This window comes from Dendrobates tinctorius, unplaced genomic scaffold, assembly GCF_039654945.1.
Source record: "Dendrobates tinctorius isolate UK_male_01 unplaced genomic scaffold, ASM3965494v1 ptg000041l, whole genome shotgun sequence".
NCBI lineage: Eukaryota > Metazoa > Chordata > Amphibia > Anura > Dendrobatidae > Dendrobates > Dendrobates tinctorius.
The window spans coordinates 370,490-396,019 of NW_027361709.1; the positions used below are offsets into that span (position 1 = coordinate 370,490).

A 25,530-nucleotide genomic window follows, 5' to 3' on the forward strand; every position below is an offset into this window, starting at 1 on the left:
CATATGTTGATGTTGGACATTCAGCTGATGCAAAAGGCGAAATAGGTGAAGTACCAGGAAGAGGTGGACCAAAGCAAGCCATTTTTCTGTCACCCTATGTGTCATCAGGGGAAGGTGGGACAAAATCCTTGGAAACCCATTCGTGGTTCATTTTAATGAAGGTTAGATCATCCACATTTTGGGTTGACAGACGGGTCCTTTTTTCTGTCAGGATTGATCCAGCTGCACTGAAGACTCTTTCCGATAGCACACTTGCAGCTGGGCAAGCGAGCTCCTGTAAGGCATATTGGGCCAATTCAGGCCAGGTGTCCAGTTTAGCGGCCCAATAGTCAAAGGGGAATGACCTGTGTGGGAGAACATCGATATGGGAGGAAAAGTAGTTTGTAACCATAGTTGACAAGTGCTGTCTCCTGTCACTTTCCATCGATGCAGTATTACCAGTTGTGTGAGCGGTACTTGAAAAATCAGTCCACAACATTGTCATGAAACCCCTGTCTCCAACGCCACTTCTGCTGTGTGCACCACGAACACCTCTGCCAAGCTGCCCCCGGCCCGTACGGCTCGTGTGAGAACCATCACCGCTGCTGTGTGCTGGGAATGCCTCAAGCAACCGATTTACCAGAGTTGCTTGTTTATTAGCCAATATTAGGTCAAGGTTCTCCTGTGGCATGATGTTTTGTAATTTGCCTTTATAGCGTGGATCCAGGATGCTGGCCAACCAGTAGTCGTCATCGTTCATCATTTTGGCAATGCGGGGGTCCCTTTTTAGGATCCGCAAGGCATAATCTGACATGTGGGCCAATGTTCCCGGTGTCAATGATGCACTGCGAGTGCTGGGTGGAGGAGCACTTTCTGGCAAATCCACATCCCTCCAGTCACGCACAAACCCTGTACCAGACCTTGCCACGCCAACATTTTCACTTGCCCCACGAGATGCATCCTCCTCCCCTAAGTAATCATCCCCATCATCATCCTCCTCCTCCTCTTCTTCCTCCACCTCGTCCAGGAGAGGTCCCTGAGCAGACAATGGCTGAATGTCATCAAGGATTCCCTCCTCCTCTTCCTCCTCATCAACATTGGCTGCAGACGCCTGCTCCTTAAGGTGCGTCAAAGTTTGCATGAGTAGACGCATAAGTGGGATGCTCATGCTTAGGATGGCGTCGTCTGCGCTTACCAGCCGTGTGCATTCCTCAAAACACTGAAGGACTTTACAAAGGTCTTTCAGCTTCGACCACTGCACGCCTGTCAACTCCATGTCTGCTCTCAAAGTGCCTGGCCGTGTATCCTCCCACAAATGCATTATGGCCTGCCTCTGCTCGCACAGCCGCTCCACCATGTGCAGGGTGGAGTTCCACCTTGTTGCAATGTCGATAATGAGGCGGTGGTTGGGAAGGTGGAGCAATCGCTGCAGCTTCTGCATACGAACGGAGTGTACAGGCGACCGGCGGATGTGCGCGCACAGTCTTCGCACCTTCTGGAGCAGGGCTGTTAACTCCGGATAATTTTTGAGGAAGCACTGCACCACCAGGTTCAAGGTGTGAGCCAAGCAAGGTATGTGGCTGAGTTTTGAAAGGGCTATGGCTGCCACAAAATTACGGCCGTTATCACTAACTACCTTGCCTGCCTCAAGATGTACACTGCCCAGCCATGACTCAGTTTGTCGCTTCAAGTACTCGGCCAGCACCTCGGCAGTGTGTCTGTCGCCCAAACACATCATCTGCAACACAGCCTGCTGACGCTTTCCACTAGCTGCTCGATAGGGGGACACATCGTGTGCAACAGTGGCAGCTGCAGATGGAGTGCTCGTACGACTGCGCTCTGTGGACGAGCTTTCGCTTCTGGAGGAGGAGGGTCGAAAGCCTACAGCCAACTGTTTCCTAGACCGTGGGCTAGGCAGCACTGTCCCACCACCGCTGTCCCCTGTGGACCCTGCATCCACCACATTAACCCAGTGCGCAGTGATGGACACGTAACGGCCCTGGCCATGCCGACTGGACCATGCATCAGTTGTGAGGTGCACCTTTCCGCTCACTGACTGCTTGAGTGCATGGACAATGCGGTCTTTCACATGATGGTGGAGGGCTGGGATGGCTTTGCGAGAGAAGAAGTGGCGACTGGGTAGGTCATAGCGTGGTACTGCATAGGCCATGAGTTCGCGGAAAGCTGCGCTTTCCACCAACCGAAAGGGCATCATCTCAAACGAGATTAGTTTGGCAATGTGGGCGTTCAAACCCAGTGTACGCGGATGAGAGACTGAGTACTTTCTTGACCTACTCATAGTGTCTGGGAGGGTGAGCTGGACTTGAGAGCTGCATATGGTGGAAGTAGCGGTGGACAGGGCGGACTGAGAGAGCGTTGATGATGGTGATGGAGTTGTTGTTCTTTCTGATGGCCTAGAATCAGTCTTTCGTTGATATAACAGTGGGATTCCCTGACTGCTGTGGCCTTGCAACGACACCTCAACATTTGCTGCTGTGCTAACCGGTGGGCTTACAGTGGGGGAAACAATGTAGCGTTGCTGACTACCTTCGTTGTGATCAGTTGCACATGTGGCACTTGAGGTTTGGTGTTGTGTCCACGCTTGCAAGTGCATGCTGGTTAAATGTCTAAGCATGCAACTGGTATTCAAATTTTTCAGATTTTTCCCTCGGCTAAAGGTCTTTGTGCACTTCTTACAGATAACCTTGGCCTGATCATGAGGATTTTGTTCAAAAAAGTGCCACACTGCACTCTTCCTACTTTGGCAGACATTTTGCGGCCTAGCACGCTGTGATCTTTTGACCCTCTGGACAAGCTGTCCAGCAACTCTTTTGATGTTTGGAACCTGTCTTTGGAGTGCTCCGGGCCTGCCAGATAACAGCTGTTGCGATGTCGATGTCTACTGTGGATGCTCCTCATCTGAGCTATTGGAAGCAGCACCCTCTTCCCCCAATGGATGCCAATCTGGGTCAACAACTGGGTCATCCATCACCTCCTCTTCTATGTCATGTGCACCTTTCTCTGTGTCACCGTGTATGGTGGTATAGTGTGCGGGAAGGGGCACCTGAGTCTCATCAGGGTCAGAATCTGGCTCTGTACACTGCGAGGACAATGTAGTGCTCTGAGTGAATGTACCAGCAGAATCATCCATCAGCGGCTGTGCATCAGTGCACTCCATGTCAGATTCATCTTGGCCTGGGTAATTCACCATTTGACTTGATAATCCAGGCATGGTATGTGAAAACAGCTCCATGGAGTAATCAGTAGTATGGCCTGCGTCATCCTTCAATCTTGGTTGGGGTGAAGGACACAAGGAAAGGTGTGGTTCATGAACATGAGCCTCCAATGACGACTCAGTGCTTTTACTTTTTACAACTGAAGAAGAGGAGGCGATAGAGCTGGAGGCTGAGTCAGCAATGTAAGACAAAACTTTTTCCTGATGCTCTGCCTTTAAAAGCGGTTTGCCAACTCCTAGAAAACTAAGCCTTCGAAGCCTTATGGAGCCAGACGATGACGCAGGCTCAACACCTCCTGCATTCGATCCTATTTTGCTCTTGCCACTACCATCAGATCCACCACCAACACCATCATTACCAGCTGCCAACCCCCGCCCAATTCCACGGCCTCTTCCACCAGCCTTCCTCATTTTTGGTAGAAATGTAGACAAAATCCAACAAACTATATAGTAATGTAAAACAAGGTACAAGGTGTCTATAGGACAGGGGAGATTTTGAATTTCTGCTCACACTAGTGGACACTGGACACTTTTGGATTGTGTGAGGCCCACTGAATATCTGAGCGCTATGTCACAGGCTCGATGGCACAGCTGTGACAAAAGTGACTAGAGGATAAGTGAGATTTTGAATTTCTGCAGACACTTGTGGACACTGGACACTTTTGGATTGTGTGAGGCCCACTGAATATCTGAGCGCTATGTCACAGGCTCGATGGCACAGCTGTGACCAAAGTGACTAGAGGATAAGTGAGATTTTGAATTTCTGCAGACACTTGTGGACACTGGACACTTTTGGATTGTGTGAGGCCCACTGATATCTGAGCGCTATGTCACAGGCTCGATGGCACAGCTGTGACCAAAGTGACTAGCGGATAAGGGAGATTTTGAATTTCTGCTCACACTAGTGGACACTGGACACTTTTGGATTGTGTGAGGCCCACTGATATCTGAGCGCTATGTCACAGGCTCGATGGCACAGCTGTGACCAAAGTGACTAGAGGATAAGGGAGATTTTGAATTTCTGCAGACACTTGTGGACACTGGACACTTTTGGATTGTGTGAGGCCCACTGATATCTGAGCGCTATGTCACAGGCAGAAATTGGCTAGTGTATCACAAACTACAAGGTGTATGTAGAATTGGGCAGAATAGGAATCTCCCTAGAGTGCAGGTCTGTAAGAACGGAACATGTCCTCGACTTATTCTCACAGAGTGACACACTGATAGCTTCACTGTGGCTGTGATAACAGCCGTTACACGGTACTGTGTGAGGAGCGTACACCGCTGTATGGTGTGAAAAAATGCACGCTCAGTACCTCAGCAGGACAAAAAAAAAAATTTGGGATTGCTTTTAAAAAAGCAGTTTGCAGAGCAGTGGATAAACAGCAATGCAGGAATGTCAGGAAGCCTTAGGCCTGTTTCACACTTCCGTTTTTGTGTCCGCCAAACGGATCCGTTTCCGTTTTTTTGACGGATCCGCGGTAACCGTAATGGAAGTCTATGGGACAAAAAAAACGGATCCTGCAAAAAATGGCGGATCCGTTTTTTTACGGAAAACAACGGATTTTGACGGATTTGAAAAAACGGAAGTGTGAAACAGGCCTTAGAAGGCAGCCCAACAACCAACACCACTGATACACCACTATATAGCCTCCCCTTGCACTGCACACACAGTGACTGGTGTGTTGTACAGGCAAAATCGCTAGCAGCAGAAGCAGTTTTTGTTTCTTCTTCCCTGCCTAACGCTCTCCCTACAGAATCAGCAGCAACCTCTCCCTATACTAAAATCGGCAGAAGTAAGATGGCGGTCGGCGTGCACGCCCTTTTATACCCCCTGTGACGCCCACCAAAGCAAGCCAATCACTTGCATGCCCTTCTGAAAGATGCTGGTGACCCGTGCCTATGTCATCACGTTGCCCACAGTGTCCGTGGATCCTGATTGGCTGAAAAAGAGCGCAAAGCAAACTTTTGAAACGCGACTTTGGCGCGTAAGTCGCCGACCTCGTGGCCGACCTCATCCTAGGGTCGGGTTTCGTTTCATGAAACCCGACTTTTGAAATGTTTCGACCCGTTTCGCTCAACTCTAGTTAAGATACCTTTGTGCGATTTCGGACCGTTAAATTGGGACCGATTTTTTTTTTTTTTTTTTTTTATTCGTTGTGTGTGACTCCAGCCTAAGTGTAAAAGTAGCCTAAAGTGTTTTACTTCTTGTCCACAGTTTGTTACAATGTGTCCAGTCCAGATAATCCTGTGACTAAACACTAGCATCTGATCTCCTGCTCTTATCTGCACTGATACATTGTAGCAAAGCAACCTCCCAATGCCATTATTGTAGAGTCACAGCTGTCACTGAGCTCCAGGATCCCTACTCCTGGCTGGGAGCTGCATGGATCACACTTGGCTTTGATCCCTGAATCTATTGTTTATTTTTAAAGGACCTTGAACTTTTTGTCTTGTGGCCACAGGTCTCCCCGACCGGGGGGATTATATGAAGCTGTCATGCTCTGGGTGGGAATCCCACTGTCAGTCCAAGATCAAATCGAGATCCGCTGATGTCTACAAGAGCCCTTAAAAAGTTGCAAAACTATTCTTTGTGCAATGGGAAGTTTCTTTTTTTTTTTTTACTTGTCCTTCCCCCCCCCCCTGAACTCGTGCTCTGTGATCCACATTAGAAAACAGCGCCCCTCTTTTCCTAGGCTGTGTGTGGTACTGCAGGTCTGCCCCCATGTAGGCCCATGTGGTGCTCTTTGTGGGAGAATGTTGGCGTCTGTCTATTCTCAGACATCCAAAGCTCCTGAAGTCACTTTGATAACGTGTTCTACGATTAGATCCGGCGTCTCTTCTGTCACTCTAGGTCTGTTGTTCGCCATTGTCCGGCCAGGGGGCACAATACAGAACGTGATCTAGACATTAGGTAAATGAAAGGGAAATCTAACAATTCTTCTAGCCTAGGCTGGGGGGGCACATACTTTCTTAGAAGACTCAAGCATGACGGAGCACAGTACCAGCTGCTATTTAACGCCTATCAAAAGGGAAAAAATAAATTATATCCGGAGATAATCCTATTATAACGGTGTTATTGCAGCCGCGCTCACAAAGTGAAGATACATAGCGTTTCCTTACAGTCTCCTCCATTTCTCAGGGGTCGCGTTCTGTAATTTTGCCCAAAGTAGGAATTTCTGAAGATGCAACGAAGGGACGATCTGTAATAATACCCAACGATAAGAGCTAGGGGACGAGGGATTCAGTCACATAGGAGAACAGCAGTGAAATCTCCCATGGTTATTAGATCCCACAGACCTGGCACAGGACATCGGTACACGGCTGACACTGGATGACCATAAAAAGGCATTTTGGTAGTCACGTCTGGGGTTAATAGTAGGTCTGTCTGCAATAAACTCATTAGCTCCCCCTAGTGGCAGCTGTAGGCAGCCTGAATTTCCCTATGTAAAGCAATAGTCTATTCTGTCAGTCTGGGCTGAGCACAAAGACTTGTAGTGAATATTGCCCCTATGAAAATCGCACCTTTAGTCCTGTAATGCTGGACTCTCTTCAGAAACTGAACTTCAACAAATATGCTAATTGGTGTACTCTGTGAAGCAAAGAATCTCAACGGACTGTTCCACCCACTTTTTTTGCATGTCCCCGCCTCCCTCACTAATGACTGACAGCACTGACTTGCCGGAGATTTTTCTGCAGACAGTGCTCACTTGCGCCCCTCCCTTCTATGGGGCCAATTCATAAAAACTGTCATTACGCACGTTAGTTTTATGGTAGGACTCGCTGGAGTATGGTGCCTTCAATTCATTAAGATGCACACACCACTTAGTGAATGTGGTGCATCTTCTCAATGGCGTACGCCTCTATACGTGTGGCTAGAAATGCTACTCGAGTCAGGGACTTGAGTAGCATTTCTGGAGGAAGAAAAGCCGGCACTTTTGCTGCTGCAAATTAGTGTAAAAACATAAAGAATGTGCAATATTTTTGCACATCTCCACAATGCACAAAAAAACTGTAACTTTTCAAAGTGTTTTACTCGAGTTTTCTGGCAAACCTACATGGATCATTTGTCACCTATGTGCGTGGATTACACTGCCAGGGCTGAAGAATTAGTGCTCTATATCAGAAAAAGCCGGAGATGAAGAAGGAGCTCTGATCCCTGTAGATTCCTGCGTCTTGTACCTTGGTGCACTGCTACATCTACAACATTCCCACGTAAATGCCATCTGAGTCCGCAGTTATCGCCTACTCCCCTCAGTCCATTTTCCAGTACGAGTTATAGCTCTGCGATAAACAAGGAATGCACGAAGTACATGCAGAGGGTTTTTATTTTTTGAACATGTGAGGGGGGAAAGACTGTGTCTATTTTCCTGGTTTGGTGAAGTCTTGCAAGGTCTCGGAGAAGCTGCCAGGCTTATTTCTGTCTGCTGTGACAGAGGTGACGGTTGCAATGAATTTGTGACATGACATATCTTCGCTAAACAGCCTAAGCCCCTGGGACCATAGGACCGTGCTGCTAGAGCTTCCAGCCGGCTGCATGCGAATGATCTCTTGCATGGACCGAATACCTTCCACAAAACACAATCTAGTCTGACAATAGCGCCTTGCTCCTAAGGGGGACAGGTGAGGCGGATTAGCACATGCCTTTCTGGTTATCTCTCACCAATTTAATCTTCTCATGTTTAAAATAGGCTCAAAGTGATGGTCGAATGCAACATTTAAAGATGGGGAACATTCCCGTCTTCCTCCATCACTGTTATTCCTCCTGTGATCACGTCTTGTCACTGTAATTGACTGTCTCCAATATAAGACATGAAGGTAAACTCAAGGGCACCGCTATGGGGTCTGTGGACAGGCCACATCTCTGTGAACTTGTGCAGTGTTGTATCTTTCCATGGATATTAACCCATTAACAAATAAAGTAAAGAGGAGCAGAAGGGGCAACAATTGCAGATAAGACTCTTTTTGAGATCCTCTAGAAAGTTCAAAATAATCTGAAATTCTCATCTACGTTCATATTTTTTAAGTCTTGCACCATGTGGCTACAACTGAATGTGCCCAATCATTGATAATCTCAGAATCTGACACCATAAGTAATGGCTGATTGTAAAAACTGTGAACACCTGTTGGCTGCATGAATCTTACAGATGTGTGTCCTTATTTTCCAGATGCTGGTGGGACAAGAAGGTGCAGAGAGAGGTCCTCCCTGTGTGAGGTGTAAGGGGACGTGCACAGGATTCCAGACACACTCCTGGAGGTAAAGTCATTAGACAGTGAACTTCTGCACACTGAAAATGGATTGGTTCCGGAAATAATCAGGAAATGTGTCTGACTTCTAATGTGATGTTTCTTCTGGTTTTGTAATCACTGTAGTTTGCAACAAAAAACCTAAATCATCTTCAAATGATAAAACGTGTGAGTCGTTTTCTTAATTTATTTTTCGAGTAAAGCGATGTAACAACCAACATGTTCACTATGGCAGCAGCCATGAGGTTTGTCACCACTTCCAAGATACAGTGTGATTCAGCCCTTACACTTTCACCTCTGAGAGCTCCAAGTGACTGTAGAGTCCCTGGACCACCCCACCTTGACAAGTGCAGATAGCCTTCGGGGTACATGTAATATGTGCAATCGCATGGGATATAACAAGTACTCAGTGGAATGCCACCAGTGCATATGTTCATCATTCTTACTGTGTGGCAGTTTTATTTTATCATTGTGTAGCTTTTACATGAGTTTGTTTGCTATTATTTGATGACTGTATGTTTGTATTATTTGAATATTGTATGGCGGCATTTCTTACCACATGATACTTTTACTGTACACTATGTAGAGTTTTCTGAAGCTCATGACAATGCTATTTAGACAGTGGTTTCATAGTATTAGTTGGCCACCATATGGCACTTCTATTTGGCCACTGTCACTTCTCCGATACCACACAATCAACAGAGCGAGGGAAGTGTGAACAATCCCAAGACCTTTATTATAGGCAAAATTAAAAGGTCCATAAACAATCCACCACACTGAGGATACAATAGTCCAGAGCACGAATGCAGTTCAGTAACAGGATGAATGTCCAAGGAGTTGAGTCCAATAATCCAACAGACAGAGGATAAAATGGGTCCATATGCTTCCCCTCCTCTCTGACGTGCTGTCTTCACACGATCATCACCACACAGGGTCTGACTTGTTCGGCTCCTGTCCTCCCAGCCCCCTCCTTATGTCCAGGGGTTGTCAGACAGGTTGGGGCGGTTTTTAGGCCACCCAGACCTGACAAAGGTGCTTTGGAGATTAAGGCACCACAGGGGGTTCATCAAGAGGCATAGATACACTCAGGCTGCAGACAGTAAAGGGGGTTTTACACTAAGCAATATCGCTAAAACGTCACTGGTTTTGTGACGTTATAGCGATATTGCTAGCGATATCGCTATGTGTGATACTTACCAGCGACCGGCTCCCCCGCTGTCCATCAATGATCGCGCGAGAATGTCCGGCTCCATTTCTCGTCGGGCGCTTCCTGCTGGGCTTCCTGCTGTGACGTCCAGCGACGCGTGGAGGTGGGCGGGAGGACGCAGGATCGCTGTGTGTGAAAGGTGAGTATCGTGCGCTGCGTCGCTGCTGCATCGCTGTGAGATCTTTCTGTATGAAAGCTCACTAGCGATCATTTAGCGATGCACCAGCGATCCTGACCGGGTCGGATCGCTGGTTGGATCGCTGGTGCATCGCTAAATGTAAAAGGGCCTTAAGTGAGCTAATTCAATTATCAGACTTTTGGAAGGTAATTGAGACTCTAGACAATATGGGGGATACACAGAATGATACAGGGCAACAAGAGAACACTATGGAAATCCGTAAAATATAAATATACACAAAATGATACCCACATAACATATCACACCATCACAGCCACCATAAAGTATAACACTGTCTTAAGGTACTGTCACACTTAGCGATGTACCAGCGATCCCGACCAGCGATATGACGCGGTCAGGATCGCTGGTACATCGCTAAGTGGTCGCTAGTGAGCTGCCACACAGGCAGATCTCACTAGCGACATCGCTGGGGTCGGGGATCGCTACTTACCTGTCACACCAGGCGATCCTGCGTCCTCCCGCCCGGCTCCACGCGTCGCTCGTCGTCACAGCAGGAAGCGCCACAGGAAGCTGACGACGAGAAACAGTCCTGAACGTTCTCGCGTGATCAGCGATAACCAGCGGGGGAGCCGGTCGCTGGTAAGTATCAAACACAGAGATATCGCTAGCAATATCGCTATAACGTCACTAGTTATAGCGATATTGCTAGCGATATCTCTTAGTGTGACAGGCCCTTTAGACACTATATGGCGGTATTATTGCAGCACTGTATGACTATATAGGGAAAGGCGCTAACTTTAGTTATAAAAAGAGCGAAGAGCCAGCACTGCCAGTGGTCAGAACGCATAACATGAGGTGCATATGCACATATCTTACTGCATTCAAAATGAGACATTTAGCAAAATATTGATCAATATATTGAGCCACCCCGCCACGCCACGGCAATCTCATATGGGGGGTCCTACTCTGCATTTTTATTTATTCACTGTGCCATTGCGGCCTCCTAAATGTTTTAAAAGCAAGACCATATCAAATGCAATCCATACCTGAAGCATATCTGCATCACTCCCGTGCAGCCAGATGGAGCAGGTGCAGATGAAGGCCAACCAGGTCTGAACACAGACATCTCAGGTTTGACCTCCACACACTGCCTGACCAGCAAACACAGATGAAGGGCAATGCAGGCTCAGACATGGATGCAAAAATAAATAAAGCCTGGGGCAGGGCGGGGCTGCCGTGAGTGTGCACAGCAGCCTAGATCAATCACAATAAACACAGAAAAGATGGCGAACATGACCCAGCGTGCACGGCAACAGTGGTGGTCAGCCACAAAACCAATTTGCAATAAAAAGAGAGAAGAGCCAGCACTGCCAGTGGTCAGAACGCATAACATGAGGTGCATATGCACATAGCGATATCTCTTAGTGTGACATGCCCTTTAGACACTATATGGCGGTATTATTGCAGCACTGTATGACTATATAGGGAAAGGCGCTAACTTTAGTTATCATCCAGATGAACATCCAACATAATGTAGAGCAGGTTTATCCAGACAGTAATACTCCATGGAATCACAAAAGCTTTTCGGCCCTGGCACTGCCATGATAAACCCTAATGGCAGTAAAGAATGAAGTGTTTTATTTACGGGCTACTTAAAGGCTGTCAGGAAAGTCATGCACACAGAAAGTAGGGGAGAAACGACATTAGGCGGTGATGAGTGGATGCAGCGAGCGAGAGACATAATCACAGATAGACGATGCCATAAAAGCAAAGACAAAATGAAACCGAATAAACAAACATTGTAACAAACGTGCAGCGAGATGACAAATGAAAGCGAGCGATCGGGGTGCTACTTCAGCAGACTCTTAGTGAATCATTAATGATGATCATCTGTAGCCGGAGAGCGAACAAGCTCCTATTCATGTCAAAGAGAAACATTCTGGATAGTACCCGGCGCGACAAATGAATATTCCGTATCAATCACGCGGCTCAATAATGAAGCAATTTATGGAGCGTATTTGTCGCTATAAGTTATTCCGAAAATGAGGGAAACCTATTGACTTGCTCTCCTGTCTGGTCTCTGTAATCTGCAGCTTTTAGTGCTCAGCCAGCTGTCTGCAAGGTCTCGCGCTCGCTCGGCTGATCACTGACGCAAAGCGAGCGATAAACTTACAAAACTACAAACTAATGAGCGAGCGGTCGGAAAAATAAACCGGCAGGTCTTCAGACTCGGCTAATTGCTGCATGGAATCGCCTCAATTAACTCCGAGGTTTTCATTCTTTTGATGTGGTGTCGGCCCAAAGAGGTTGCTGGAGGTTTGGGTCTTCGCCTGTGTGACGGTCTGTGACCAGCCGCGGGCTCATAGTACGATGGAAGGGGCGACGTCTGGGTAACGAGGGCTGACACATTACAAATTCTCTTGGTCTTGAAATGTCTCGGAGGGGCGCTCTCGTTTTATAGAAATGACATTTAATCACCACATAATGAATACTTCTGCAATTTCCTAACGTGCTTGTTATCTCAATTCTCCCCCATTTTAAAGATCTGTTTGCTTCCAGTGACTGAGAAGACTTGTGCAGCTGCAGTCTGGGGCGCAGGTAGTCTTGCTGTCATCGGAGAGTGGATACAATTGTATCCAGTGCAGACAATCCTCAGTGAGCGCCAGACTGAGACATTGTAGCCGCCAATGAGATTATAAAATGGTAGAGTTGGATGGGACCTCCTGGGCCATCTGGTCCAACCCCCTGCTCATAGCAGGATTCACTAAATCATCCCAGACAGATGTCTGTCCAGCCTCTGTTTGAAGACTTCCATTGAAGGAGAACTCACCACTTCTCGTGGCAGCCTGTTCCACTCATTGATCACTCTAACTGTCAAAAAGTTTTTTCTAATATCTAATCTGTGTCTGCTCCCATTCAGCTTCATCCCATTGCTTCTAGTCTTTCCTTGTGCAAATGAGAATAAAGATGATCCTTCTACAATGTGACAGCCCTTTAGATATTTGTAGACAGCTATTAAGTCTCCTCTCAGTCTTCTCTTCTGCAAACTAAACATTCCCAAATCCTGTAACCTTTCCTCATAAGACAGGGCTTGCAGACCAGTCACCATTCTGGTCGCTCTTTTCTGAACTTGCTCCAGTTTGTTGATGTCTTTTTTTTTTTTTTAAAATGTGGCACCCAAAACTGGACACAGCATTCCAGATGAGGTCTGACCAAAGAGGAGTAGAGGGCAATAATGACTTCACGTGATCTAGACTGTATGCTTCTGTTAATACATCCCAGAATGGCATTTGCCTTTTTTGCTGCTGCATCACACTGTTGACTCATATTCAGTCTGTGATCTATTAGTATACCCAAGTCTTTTTCACATGTGCTGTCACTTAGCCCTATTCCTCCCATTCTGTATATGCTTTTTTCATTTTTATTGCCCAGATGTAGAACTTTGCATTTTTCCCTGTTAAAAAGCATTCTGTTAGTTGCTGCCCACTGCTCCAGTTTATTTATATCTTTTTGAATCCTCTCTCTCTTCTCTAGTATTAGCTATCCCTCCTAGCTTTGTGTCATCAGCAAATTTAATCAGTTTACCCTCAATTCCTTCATCTAAATCATTGCTAAAGATGTTGAACAATACAGGGCCCAGGACAGAGCCCTGTTGTACCCCACTTGAGAAATTCTTCCAACTGGATGTGCAGCCATTTACGACCATACATTGGGTCCGATCACTAAGCCAGTTATGAATCCACCTAACAGTTGCCTTGTCCATTCCATACTTAGCCATTTTTTTCAATAAGGATGGTGTGAGATGCTTTCTCAAATGCTTTGCTGAAGTCAAGATATAGTATATCTACAGCATTTCCCTGATCCACCCAGTCAATAATTCTGTCATAGAAGGAAATTAAGTTAGTCTGACATGACTTATTAGTTACAAACCCATGCTGACTCTGTTTAATCACTTCATTCTTATCCAGGTACTGACATACATGTTGTTTAATAATTTGTTCAAAGATGTTTCCTGGTATAGAAGTCAGACTCACTGGCCTATAGTTGCCTGGGTCCACCTTCTTCCCCTTTTTGAAGATGGGAACAACATTTGCTCTTCTCAGTCTTCTGGGACTTCTCCTGTTCTCCACAAATTTTCAAAGATTATGGAGAGTGGTGCAGCTGATGCGTTTAGCTCACAGAGCATTGTGTGCATCAGACACAATTGTATCTACCAAGTGCAGCACCAGCTGTGCGCCGTCACAAGAATGTTCTTATTAACAGACAGCAAACAGAGGTCTTGAAAATGGTGAAGAATCGAAACACAAATTATATCAGAAAGTTGTAGAGTAGAGATTAAAAGGAATGTGTCGCCAGAAAATGACATTGTTTAAATCAGGTTTTTGTGTTTCCCCTTTTTTTTTTTTTTTTTTTTCCAGGAAACGCACATGTACATTAGCAGTGATAAACAACCTGTGACCCTATCTACTGCACTCAAGCATCAAATGAGCGTGTGCAAAGGTCATCAGGGAAGGGAGGGGGAGGAGGTGACCTGTGATATCATCTAATGTGATTGATACAACTCTATACACAGCTGATAATACAGACTCCACCATTCATTGTACAGGAGGAGGAGGAGGAGGAGGTGAGCTGTGACCTCACCTATTGTGAATGATGTATCTTCTATCAGCTGTATGTAGAGGTGTTATCAGTCATTGTGGAGGTGAGCTGTGACATCACCCATTGTGTATATAGAGTTGTTAACAGTCATTGTACATGATGGGGGATATAGCAGTGTTATCAGGTGTATTTACTATGTAGCCACTGGAGGTTCCACTATGGCAGACTGCGGAGGGCACAGACTGTGCAGAACCATTTCCATCCCGAGGACGCAGATCCATATTCTCCACCATTCCCTTGGTTCTGCTGGTCCAGTGCTGTCTGGCATAGAGGCCAGTATTGTCCAGCTGAGCGCGGTCCATCCCTCATGGGGCTGAGTATTATTTTAAGAAGTGCCATTTTGTGTGAGAAGGCAGTGAGGAGGGCATCATACTGTGCGGTTGGGCATAAAGAGGGACAATTATTCGTTGTTGCATTATGGAGCCACTATTACTGTGTGAAGCAGTAGGTGGGCACTATTAATGTGCGGTGCTATTAGTACCCCCAAACGTTTCCAGGACTGCAGCAGTAGAGCACGGATTAAAGGGACAACTGGATGGGCTACTTGCGTGGAGGGTGAGCATTTCACCCTGGATCCTCGTGGCAATAGTGCAGCATAGCGGGGGTATTTATGGGGCTGCTGGGGCAGATGACCGCGCCATATGGGGCACTAAATATTCGCTCTGCCTTTCTGGATGTAGGAGCAGGGCTGCGTCTGATCTATAGGACCTATCATTACGTGCTGTCTTCAGGCCGCCATTACATAGGCTTTAGCAGATTTTCCTGGGATATTAGGAAAGCTGCACAGGCGCCTATCCTGATACCATCAGAGCGGACATAAACCCGGCATTAATCAGGATGCCAGATAAAATGGGTGTCTGGCTCTGAAGCTGGGAATTTTTGGATAAGAGGAAAGGTCGGGCCGGTATCTCCTCTGTGATGGGAGGCTGCAGGAATCTGGAGCACAAACTTCTGTGCCCCCCCCCTAAATAAGTGGCCACAATAATGAAGGCTGGAAAAGTCATCGCTGTCAGTAAATGTATGGTCCGTTCATTGCAGACCCTCCATGCACAGCGCATACCGAGGCCGTCACTTCAACGACTGCAGTATTATCCCACCACAAGGCAACGTGTGCACCATATGGCGGCACCATTTATAGCATTACCTGGTTACTGGGTGGTATGTGGTGGCGTTATTTAGGCGCTGTCTGGCGGTATAATATATTGGTACTATTTATGCATTCTATAATGGAATTATGTATGCACTACATGACGGTATTATATTTCCTCTGTTCGGTGCCATTATTTGAGTTCTGTATAGTGGTATTATTTATACACCTTATTGTGGTGTTATTTGAACACTTTGGTATTTTTTATGCATCTTTATGGCATTATTTTTTATGTATTGTTTAAGAACTACAAAGCCAAGAGTATTTAAAGATTCCAAAGTTGGGAGGAGGCCTTGCTGCCTTCAGACCTTTTGTCGTCTCGGCAAAAAAAACAGCTGACAGATTATTTTTAATATGTAATCTGACAGCAGCATGATGCAGGAACTGAGACCCTGATTCCAGTGATGTGTCACTTACTTTACTGGGTGCAACTGTTATGATGGAGTCACTGTCTCCTCTGCAGCAGAGCTCAGAATGTTGAGCTGTGTATAACCCCGCCCACACCCCTGATTGGCAGCTTCCTATGTACACTGTATCAGTGTTGCGGTTGGACCAGGAGTCACCAGACATCTAGTCCTGTAGTGATAACTTCCTGCTGATAAAATACTGATTTGTATTGAAGCAACAACACACAGCCCAGTAAGTGACACATCCCAGAAATCAGGGTCTCTGCCCCTACATTATACTGCTCTCAGATTATATAGCAAAAACCTTATGAGAACTGCTATGACAGTGCCGCCTGTGCTCAGGAGTCTCGTCTTCATCTTCTCCTCATGTCTTCTCATATTGAAAAAAAATCCCATTATTGCAGGAAATGGTGCAGGCTGTGCCAGTGCCCCCGCGAGGACCACGCTCTACCCACAGAAGTAGAAGAAGATCATCGGATCGGGCAGCTGCTCTCAGATACCCGGTACTCAGGACTGACCGCACGCGTGAAAGGCAGCGAGGGGGCGAGAGTCTACAAAAGGAATCGTATGATCATCACCAACCCCATTACCTCCCGCAAAGATCCCACCTTCCTCACTGTCACCTATGAGTGGGCACCGCCCGGGCTCAACCAGAAACTGGTACGTTCATCACACTGCACGTTCATGGCTCCACTGGTCCAAGCTGAGGTTTACAAGCCCTGAAAGGTTTCACACTCAAGGAGTAACATGCAGGATCTTCTTGGTAACTCCATCTTCTTCCCCCAACTTCAACTCTCTGTAAATGTTCAGCACCAAAAAAATTGATGCAATATGAAAAATTAGCCCTAAAGGGGGAGAGGAGGGGGATGCAGCTGCAGTTGAGACTTAATACTGTGCAAGGGAGGAGGGAGCGGCAGAAAAAAGGTATCTGATTGGTTTAGAGCACACAGCTCCGATCTGACATCACCACAGAGAGGCAATGGGCAGAAACAGGAGCCGGAGGGAAGGAAGAAGTCCAAAATCTGCAGGCCCCCCTCTCCATTTCTAATGTACTGGGGGGATTTATTTGGTAGCAATAAGAGTTTATTACTCTTCATGAATTCTATGATAATGTCTGACAATCGGTGCTTCTCCAGGCCATGCGGTATATGGAACTAGTCCCGAGGAGGCTGCAGCCGGTCGCTGGCACAGAAGGGGCACATTACCGACGTCTACAGCTGGTGAAGCAGCTACCAGTCCATGACTACGACCCAAAATGCTGCAAGGGGCTGACGGAGGGTGAGAGGCCTGTAATGGAGGCGCATGTAGAGCAAATCAAGGAGAACGTGATGGGGGTGGCCGAGGTGGCGTTACCCTGCAGCGCCAAGCAAGATGACAAGGACCCTAATGCCACAAAGACGACAAATGTCGCAGATTATGTGAGTACTATGGTCACCGGCATCTCCGCCACCCGACCCCTGATACAGTGAAGACCCTCACTTCTGTATTGCTATATGTTTTAGTAGATTGGATATGTGACAATAGTTGTGACCGTAGCGCCCACCTGTCCCAGAAAGACAAATAGAATTGTGTGCATTTATAGAGAAAATAACGTTTACCATAAGTATTTTTATTTTTTTCTCCTCCAGTTGTGCGAATTTTGCCAACAGCTAATGCCCGCTGATGCCCCCGCCGTCTATGCTGACCGGGCAGGCTACAAGAAACAATGGCACCCGGCATGCTTTGTGTGCTGCCAGTGCAGAGAACCCCTGGTGAACCTCATCTATTTCTGGAAAAGCAATCGGCTCTGGTGTGGGAGACATTACTGTGAAAGCGAGAGGCCACGGTGCACTGGATGTGATGAGGTGAGAAGACTGACCCACTATGTGTACCAGTGAATATAACTACTATAATACTGCCCCCTATGTACAAGAATATAACTGCTATAATACTGCCCCCTATGTACAAGAATATAACTGCTATAATACTGCCCCTATGTACAGGAATATAACTACTATAATACTGCCCCTATGTACAAGAATATAACTACTGTAATACTGCTCCTATGTACAAGAATATAACTACTATAATACTGCCCCCTATGTACAAGAATATATCTACTATAATACTGCCCCCTATGTACAAGAATATAACTGCTATAATACTGCCCCCTATGTACAAGAATATAACTGCTATAATACTGCCCCTATGTACAAGAATATAACTACTATAATACTGCCCCCTATGTACAAGAATATAACTGCTATAATACTGCCCCCTATGTACAAGAATATAACTGCTATAATACTGCCCCTATGTACAAGAATATAACTACTATAATACTGCTCCTATGTACAAGAATATAACTGCTATAATACTGCCCCCTATGTACAAGAATATATCTACTATAATACTGCCCCCTATGTACAAGAATATAACTACTATAATACTGCTCCTATGTACAAGAATATAACTACTATAATACTGCCCCCTATGTACAAGAATATATCTACTATAATACTGCCCCCTATGTACAAGAATATAACTGCTATAATACTGCCCCCTATGTACAAGAATATAACTGCTATAATACTGCCCCTATGTACAAGAATATAACTACTATAATACTGCCCCTATGTACAAGAATATAACTACTATAATACTGCTCCTATGTACAAGAATATAACTACTATAATACTGCCCCCTATGTACAAGAATATAACTACTATAATACTGCCCCCTATGTACAAGAATATAACTGCTATAATACTGCCCCTATGTCCAAGAATATAACTACTGTAATACTGCCACTATGTCCAAGAATATAACTACTATAATACTGCCCCTATGTCCAAGAATATAACTACTATAATACTGCCCCTATGTCCAAGAATATAACTACTGTAATACTGCCACTATGTACAAGAATATAACTACTATAATACTGCCCCTATGTCCAAGAATATAACTACTATAATACTGCTCCTATGTACAAGAATATAACTACTATAATACTGCCCCTATGTACAAGAATATAACTACTATAATACTGCTCCCTATGTACAAGAATATAACTACTATAATACTGCTCCTATGTACAAGAATATATCTACTATAATACTGCTCCTATGTACAAGAATATAACTACTATAATACTGCTCCTATGTACAAGAATATAACTATAATACTGCTCCTATGTACAAGAATATAACTACTATAATACTGCCCCCTATGTACAAGAATATAACTACTATAATACTGCTCCTATGTACAAGAATATAACTACTATAATACTGCCCCCTATGTACAAGAATATATCTACTATAATACTGCTCCTATGTACAAGAATATAACTACTATAATACTGCTCCTATGTACAAGAATATATCTACTATAATACTGCTCCTATGTACAAGAATATAACTACTATAATACTGCTCCTATGTACAAGAATATAACTATAATACTGCTCCTATGTACAAGAATATAACTACTATAATACTGCCCCCTATGTACAAGAATATAACTACTATAATACTGCTCCTATGTACAAGAATATAACTACTATAATACTGCCCCCTATGTACAAGAATATAACTACTACAGTCATATGTAAAAGTTTGGGCACCCCTATTAATGTTAACCTTTTTTCTTTATAACAATTTTGGTTTTTGCAACAGGTATTTCAGTTTCATATGTCTAATAACTGATGGACTCAGTTATATTTCTGGATTCAAATGAGGTTTATTGTACTAACAGAAAATGTGCAATCTGCATTTAAACAAAATTTGACCGGTGCAAAAGTATGGGCACCCTTATCATTTTCTTGATTTGAACACTCCTAACTACTTTTTACTGACTTTCTGAAGCATTAAATTGATTTTGTAACCTCATTGAGCTTTGAACTTCATAGCCAGGTGTATCAAATCATGAGAAAAGGTATTTAAGGTGGCCACTTGCAAGTAGTTCTCCTATTTGATTCTCCTATGAAGAGTGGCATCATGGGCTCCGCAAAACAACTCTCAAATGATCTGAAAACAAAGATTATTCAACATAGCTTTTCAGGGGAAGGATACAAAAAGTTGTCTCAGAGATTTAACCAGTCAGTTTCCACTGTGAGGAACATAGTAAGGAAATGGAAGAACACAGGTACAGTGCCAGAAGTGGCAGGCCAAGAAAAATATCAGAAAGGCAGAGAAGAAGAATGGTGAGAACAGTCAAGGACAATCCACAGACCACCTCCAAAGACCTGCAGCCTCATCTTGCTGCAGATGGTGTCACTGTGCATCGGTCAACAATACAGCGCATGCATAACGCCTTTTTGTATGACCAAACAACTCAATCTTTGTTTCATCAGTTCACAGGACCTTCTTCCAAAATGTAACTGGCTTGTCCAAATGTGCTTTTGCATACCTCAGGCGACTCTGTTTGTGGCGTGCTTGCAGAAATGGCTTCTTTCGCATCACTCTCCCATACAGCTTCTCCTTGTGCAAAGTGCGCTGTATTGTTGACCGATGCACAGTGACACCATCTGCAGCAAGATGATGCTGCAGGTCTTTGGAGGTGGTCTGTGGATTGTCCTTGACTGTTCTCACCATTCTTCTTCTCTGCCTTTCTGATATTTTTCTTGTCCTGCCACTTCTGGGCTTAACAAGAACTGCACCTGTGTTCTTCCATTTCCTTACTATATTCCTCACAGTGGAAACTGACAGGTTAAATCTCTGAGACAACTTTTTGTATCCTTCCCCCTGAAAAGCTATGTTGAATAATCTTGGTTTTCAGATCATTTGAGAGTTGTTTTGAGGAGACCATGATGCCACTCTTCATAGGAGAATCAAATAGGAGAACTACTTGCAAGTGGCCACTTTAAATACCTTTTCTCATGATTTGATACACCTGGCTATGAAGTTCAAAGCTCAGTGAGGTTATAAAACCAATTTAGTGCTTCAGGAAGTCAGTAAAAAGTAGTTAGGAGTGTTCAAATCAAGAAAATGATAAGGGTGCCCATACTTTTGCACCGGTCAAATTTTGTTTAAATGCAGATTGCACATTTTCTGTTAGTACAATAAACCTCATTTGAATCCAGAAATATAACTGAGTCCATCAGTTATTAGATATATGCAACTGAAATACCTGTTGCAAAAACCAAAATTGTTATAAAGAAAAAAGTTTAACATTAATAGGGGTGCCCAAACTTTTACATATGACTGTATAATACTACATTCTATAGAGGAATGTGGATCACAGTAAGGAGAATCATTGTACATTGTTCATGTACATTTTGTACTTTTCCTCCTGTAGATTATATTCTCGGAGCATTTTCAGCAGCATGATGGGAAGACGTGGCACGCAGAGCATTTTACCTGTGCCGGCTGTGAGCAGTCCCTCATTGATGGTCCGTATGTCCTGGACAAAGCTCTTCTCCTTTGCCCCACCTGTAGCAGGAGCAGAGCCGCTCATTAGATGGAGGATTGCATCCGATCCTGGGGCGTCCGCTGGGTTCCTTCTGCCTGTTGGTCCTGGTCATCAATCATCATCATCATCTCTGGACTTTCCAGCATGAGCACAACATGGCGATGACCATCCTAGAGCTGTGGGGTCAGCGGAGGAGCCGTCATCAGTGGGACTGACCGCTGTGCCCCTCGCTGCTGGCGGATATTTCGATGCCAGATACTGGAATACTAACAGATCTTCTATTTATTTTTCTGTGTTTATTGTTACAATTGTGACTTTTGAGCTGTGAAGCGTCAGCTCTAGATCACCATCTCCAGACCGACTCTAGACAGCCAGGACAGGTAGACGCCAAGTCCAGAAGTGAGGACTTTGTGTTGCTCAAAAAATGATAAACTTTGCATGTAATTTAACTATTGTTATGCCAGAGATAGTTGCTATTTTAACAGATGTTAATACATTTACAACTAACAAAGGAAATGTACACAGCAACTATGCAAGCCTATGTGTCTCCATTTTTGCCGTAGTTCGATCCTGCAGTGAAGAAACTTTTGAAAACGATATTATTTTGAACGTTTCCCCCTTTGGTCTCCATTGGTTACAGACTACAATGACCGCTGTGTAGTCAGACCGACCGTCCGGCATCACTCTGTAGGATATAAAGGAAATGGGGGGTAACGGATGACCTCAGCATCACCCCCATTTATACTTTTATAGGCAGAGAGAGGGGAGAGGTTCATGACTGGAGGGCCTGACTACACAAGGGATGTTTGTAGTCTGTAACCATGGAGACAAAGTGCAAGAAAGTTTCAATTAGAACAATTTGTAAAATGATTTCAAAAGTATACACATCCCATAAACCTGTATAATAGGAAAAATTAGGGCAATAGTCGACTGATGAATTTGAGAGAAACAGAAAATCCTGACTGCGACGTCTCCCTGCCATGAACGATAATCATCCAGAAAGATCAATGATCAGATGATGTATGTGTATAGCCAGCCTTCAGCCTAGACGGTGTCCTGTTTCTTCATCCATTGTTTTATAATTCTGCTCATTAATATTTATTCTGTGCTTTCTACACTGATGATCAGGGACAGTATAAGCCTCCATCATTATCTCCAGATATGGAAAGGATAGTCTATAAATTCACCACTAGGGGGAGTACAGTGAAGACAGATTAAAAGGGAATCTGTCACGCTTTTGTTGGACTATGAGCTGCTGGCATCAGGAGCTTATCTACAGCATTCTGTAATGCTGTAGATAAGCCCCCAATGTAACCTGAAAGATAAGAAAGAGAGGGCCCCGTTACACGCTTCAATGTCCCAGCGATCCCACCAACGATCCGACGTGGATGGGATCGCCTGGACATAGACAGACTCACCAGCGATCAGGACCAGCGAGAACGCTGGTATCCAGGGTAAACAGCAGATATCTAAGAGCCGCGCGGCGCTTAGTTACCCGCTGTTTACCCTGGATACCAGCTCCCAGCGTCTGCTGCATAGCGCTGGGAGCTCGCTGATCGTTGGTCTCTCGCTGTCACACGCAGCGATGTGTGCTGCCCAGCGATAGATTTATGGCCCAGACCATTGGGCAATGATCAGCCAACTGATCGTTGCTACATGTCACATGCAACGATGTCGTTCACAATACCGTTGTGTGTAATGGGGTCTTTAGATTATACTTACCGGAGGGGGCGGTCCGATGGCTGTCACGGTCCGGTGCCTTCCATCTTCATACGATGCCGTCCTCTTCTTCCCTTCCTGTTGTGGCTCCGGCACCTGCGCACTGCAGTATTCTGCTCTGCCCTCAACAGGGCAGACCAGTGCGCCTGCGCCGCGGCAGGAAGAGAAGAGGACGGCATTGTATGAAGATGGAAGGCACCGGACCACGACGCCCATCGGACCGCCCCCTCCGGAGAGTATAATCTAACTTTTTTTCTTATCTTTCAGGTTACATCAGGGGCTTATCTACAGCATTACAGAATGCATTACAAAATGCTGCAGATAAGCCCCTGATGGCGGTTCCGGCAGCACATAGCCCAAAAAAAGGGGTGACAGATTCCCTTTAAAGGGGTTGTCCATTGCTGACTTTTTGCTTGTGTTTGGGGTTAAACATATATTTTTTTTCTATTTAACATATCTTAAAGTTGTTGCACTGTATGGCTTTCTGGGCTCTTTCTTTCCTTCTACTCTTCAATGTGGCCTTTGGTTGTAACTCATCTGAGAAGAGCTCAGAAAAAGACAGTTGAGAGTTAAACCCTTCTGTCAGACCTACACAATGAGCTCTCTGATAGAATCTCTGCTGCAGTCAGTGCTTCACCTACAGGCAAGCAAGTATCCTGTCTGCAGGGTAGACGATAACTTGTCTATGAGTTGGGGCGGTCTGCAGAGCAGGTGACCTTTCATCCCCGTTTGTAAGGAGTGGCCGTGCACCTGCTCCACCACCGCTCCATTCATTCTCTAGGGCAGGGTTCCCCAACTCCAGTCCTCAAGGCCCACCAACAGATCATGTTTTCAGGATTTATTGCTCAGGTGATAACTGTTTCCCCCTGTGCAATACAAAGGAAATCCTGAAAACATGATCTGTTGGTGGGCCTTGAGGACTGGAGTTGGGGAACCCTGCTCTATGGAATTACTGAGAGCTGCAATCATCTGTTGGGAATTTGACCTCCCGCTTCCTTCTATAACGGGGATAGCAAATTCTCCTTTCTGCCGATCGGTGCAGGTCCCAGCAATGTGACACCTACTGAACATCAAGTCATCCAGCGGATCAGTGCTAACTTGTCAATGGACAATCCCTTTAATCATTGCAGCAACTTTGCTTCCATACGTCTCTAGTTTTAGGTTTGTGTTTGCTTTCAGTGGATGGAAACCTTCTTCTTTACATCTAAAGGCAGCAAACCTATCCATCACTAGGCCCTGCTGTAGTCTAAGAAATAAAACCCATGGTCTCCAGTGCCGACAATGCTCTGTGAGAGACACATCAGCTGCACAGGCACAAATCTCTCTGGTTTTTGCTACAATGTATCAGTCTGAAGTCTGAGCTCACAGAGCATTGTCTACACTGGATACAACCAATTTCCCGACTTCCAGCAGGACTATATAACAGCAATACAACACGGAAAAGAGAGACAAAAAAGTCCAATATAAAACGTATCTCATTTTATTATAGAGACATATTAAAAACCACCAATGTATATCTGCACCTACACTGAAAAATGATCAATAATGTGGAACAAAGGTGAAAACAGCACCAGACCCAAAGGGGATCTGTATGAAGTGGATGGGACTCCTCCGAAAATAACCACTTTACTTATTAAGTGTTAGCGCCTCTATTCATCCTGACTACTCATCCTGTGCTCTCATAATAGGTTTAATAAAAATATCAATCTGGACCATAATAAGTCATCAGAATCAAAAGCTTCGTGATAACGACCAGTGAGCAGAATAATAAGAGACACAGAGCACTGATGATAAGGCAACAGATTGAGTAAGAACCTCTCTATATGATTTAACCCTTAGTCTCCACACATGGTTACATGCTGGCAGCCCCGACGCACGTTTTGCGTGGGCTTCCCCAGAGGGGCCAGCACGTAACAGATTGCTGTCTGAGTGTTTCCATTCACTGCATGTAAACATGAACCTTCAAAATAATGGGAACTGAAACAGTCTGTAAGAAAATGCAGCAAAAGCTGCTTGGAAGGAGCAGGGGGGTTTATGCCTTTTTTTACTTTGTTATTAACATTGGTTCCGTGTTTTCTGACAAGGCATTGGCTGACGTGATGCTTCTTGGAATAAATCGACATGTACAAATGAAGGGAGTTTTACTCTTTAATTATGTTTTTGCTATCACACTTGACCCACAGATTCTGCGCCAATAAAGGCAACCTCCACTCCAGACTGATACATTGTAACAAACAATCAGGACAGTAGAGAGGTTTGTGCTGCTGCTGATTGCCGAGACCCTCAGTAGTGAGAAGTCCGGGGGAATCTGTCAGCAGGTTCATGTGGCCTCATCTAGGCAATGTGTAGGATGGCTCAGCAGTCAGTATCACACAGGACAGGATTAGATACACAGCT

The 25,530-nt window shown here is 45.1% G+C and overlaps 1 protein-coding gene across 1 annotated transcript in view; it reads left to right on the top strand.

The window, feature by feature from the left end:
* LMCD1 (LIM and cysteine rich domains 1) overlaps positions 1–25,267 on the top strand; it is a 35,778-nt gene extending 10,511 nt beyond the window's left edge. Inside the window, exons 2-6 of the mRNA XM_073574925.1 lie at positions 8,383–8,471; positions 16,425–16,680; positions 17,157–17,438; positions 17,649–17,864; positions 21,301–25,267. Coding sequence (XP_073431026.1) covers positions 8,383–8,471; positions 16,425–16,680; positions 17,157–17,438; positions 17,649–17,864; positions 21,301–21,462 — 1,005 coding nt within the window. The 3' untranslated portion in view covers positions 21,463–25,267. The remainder of the gene's footprint in view (positions 1–8,382; positions 8,472–16,424; positions 16,681–17,156; positions 17,439–17,648; positions 17,865–21,300) is intronic.
* Positions 25,268–25,530: the final 263 nt, after the last annotated feature.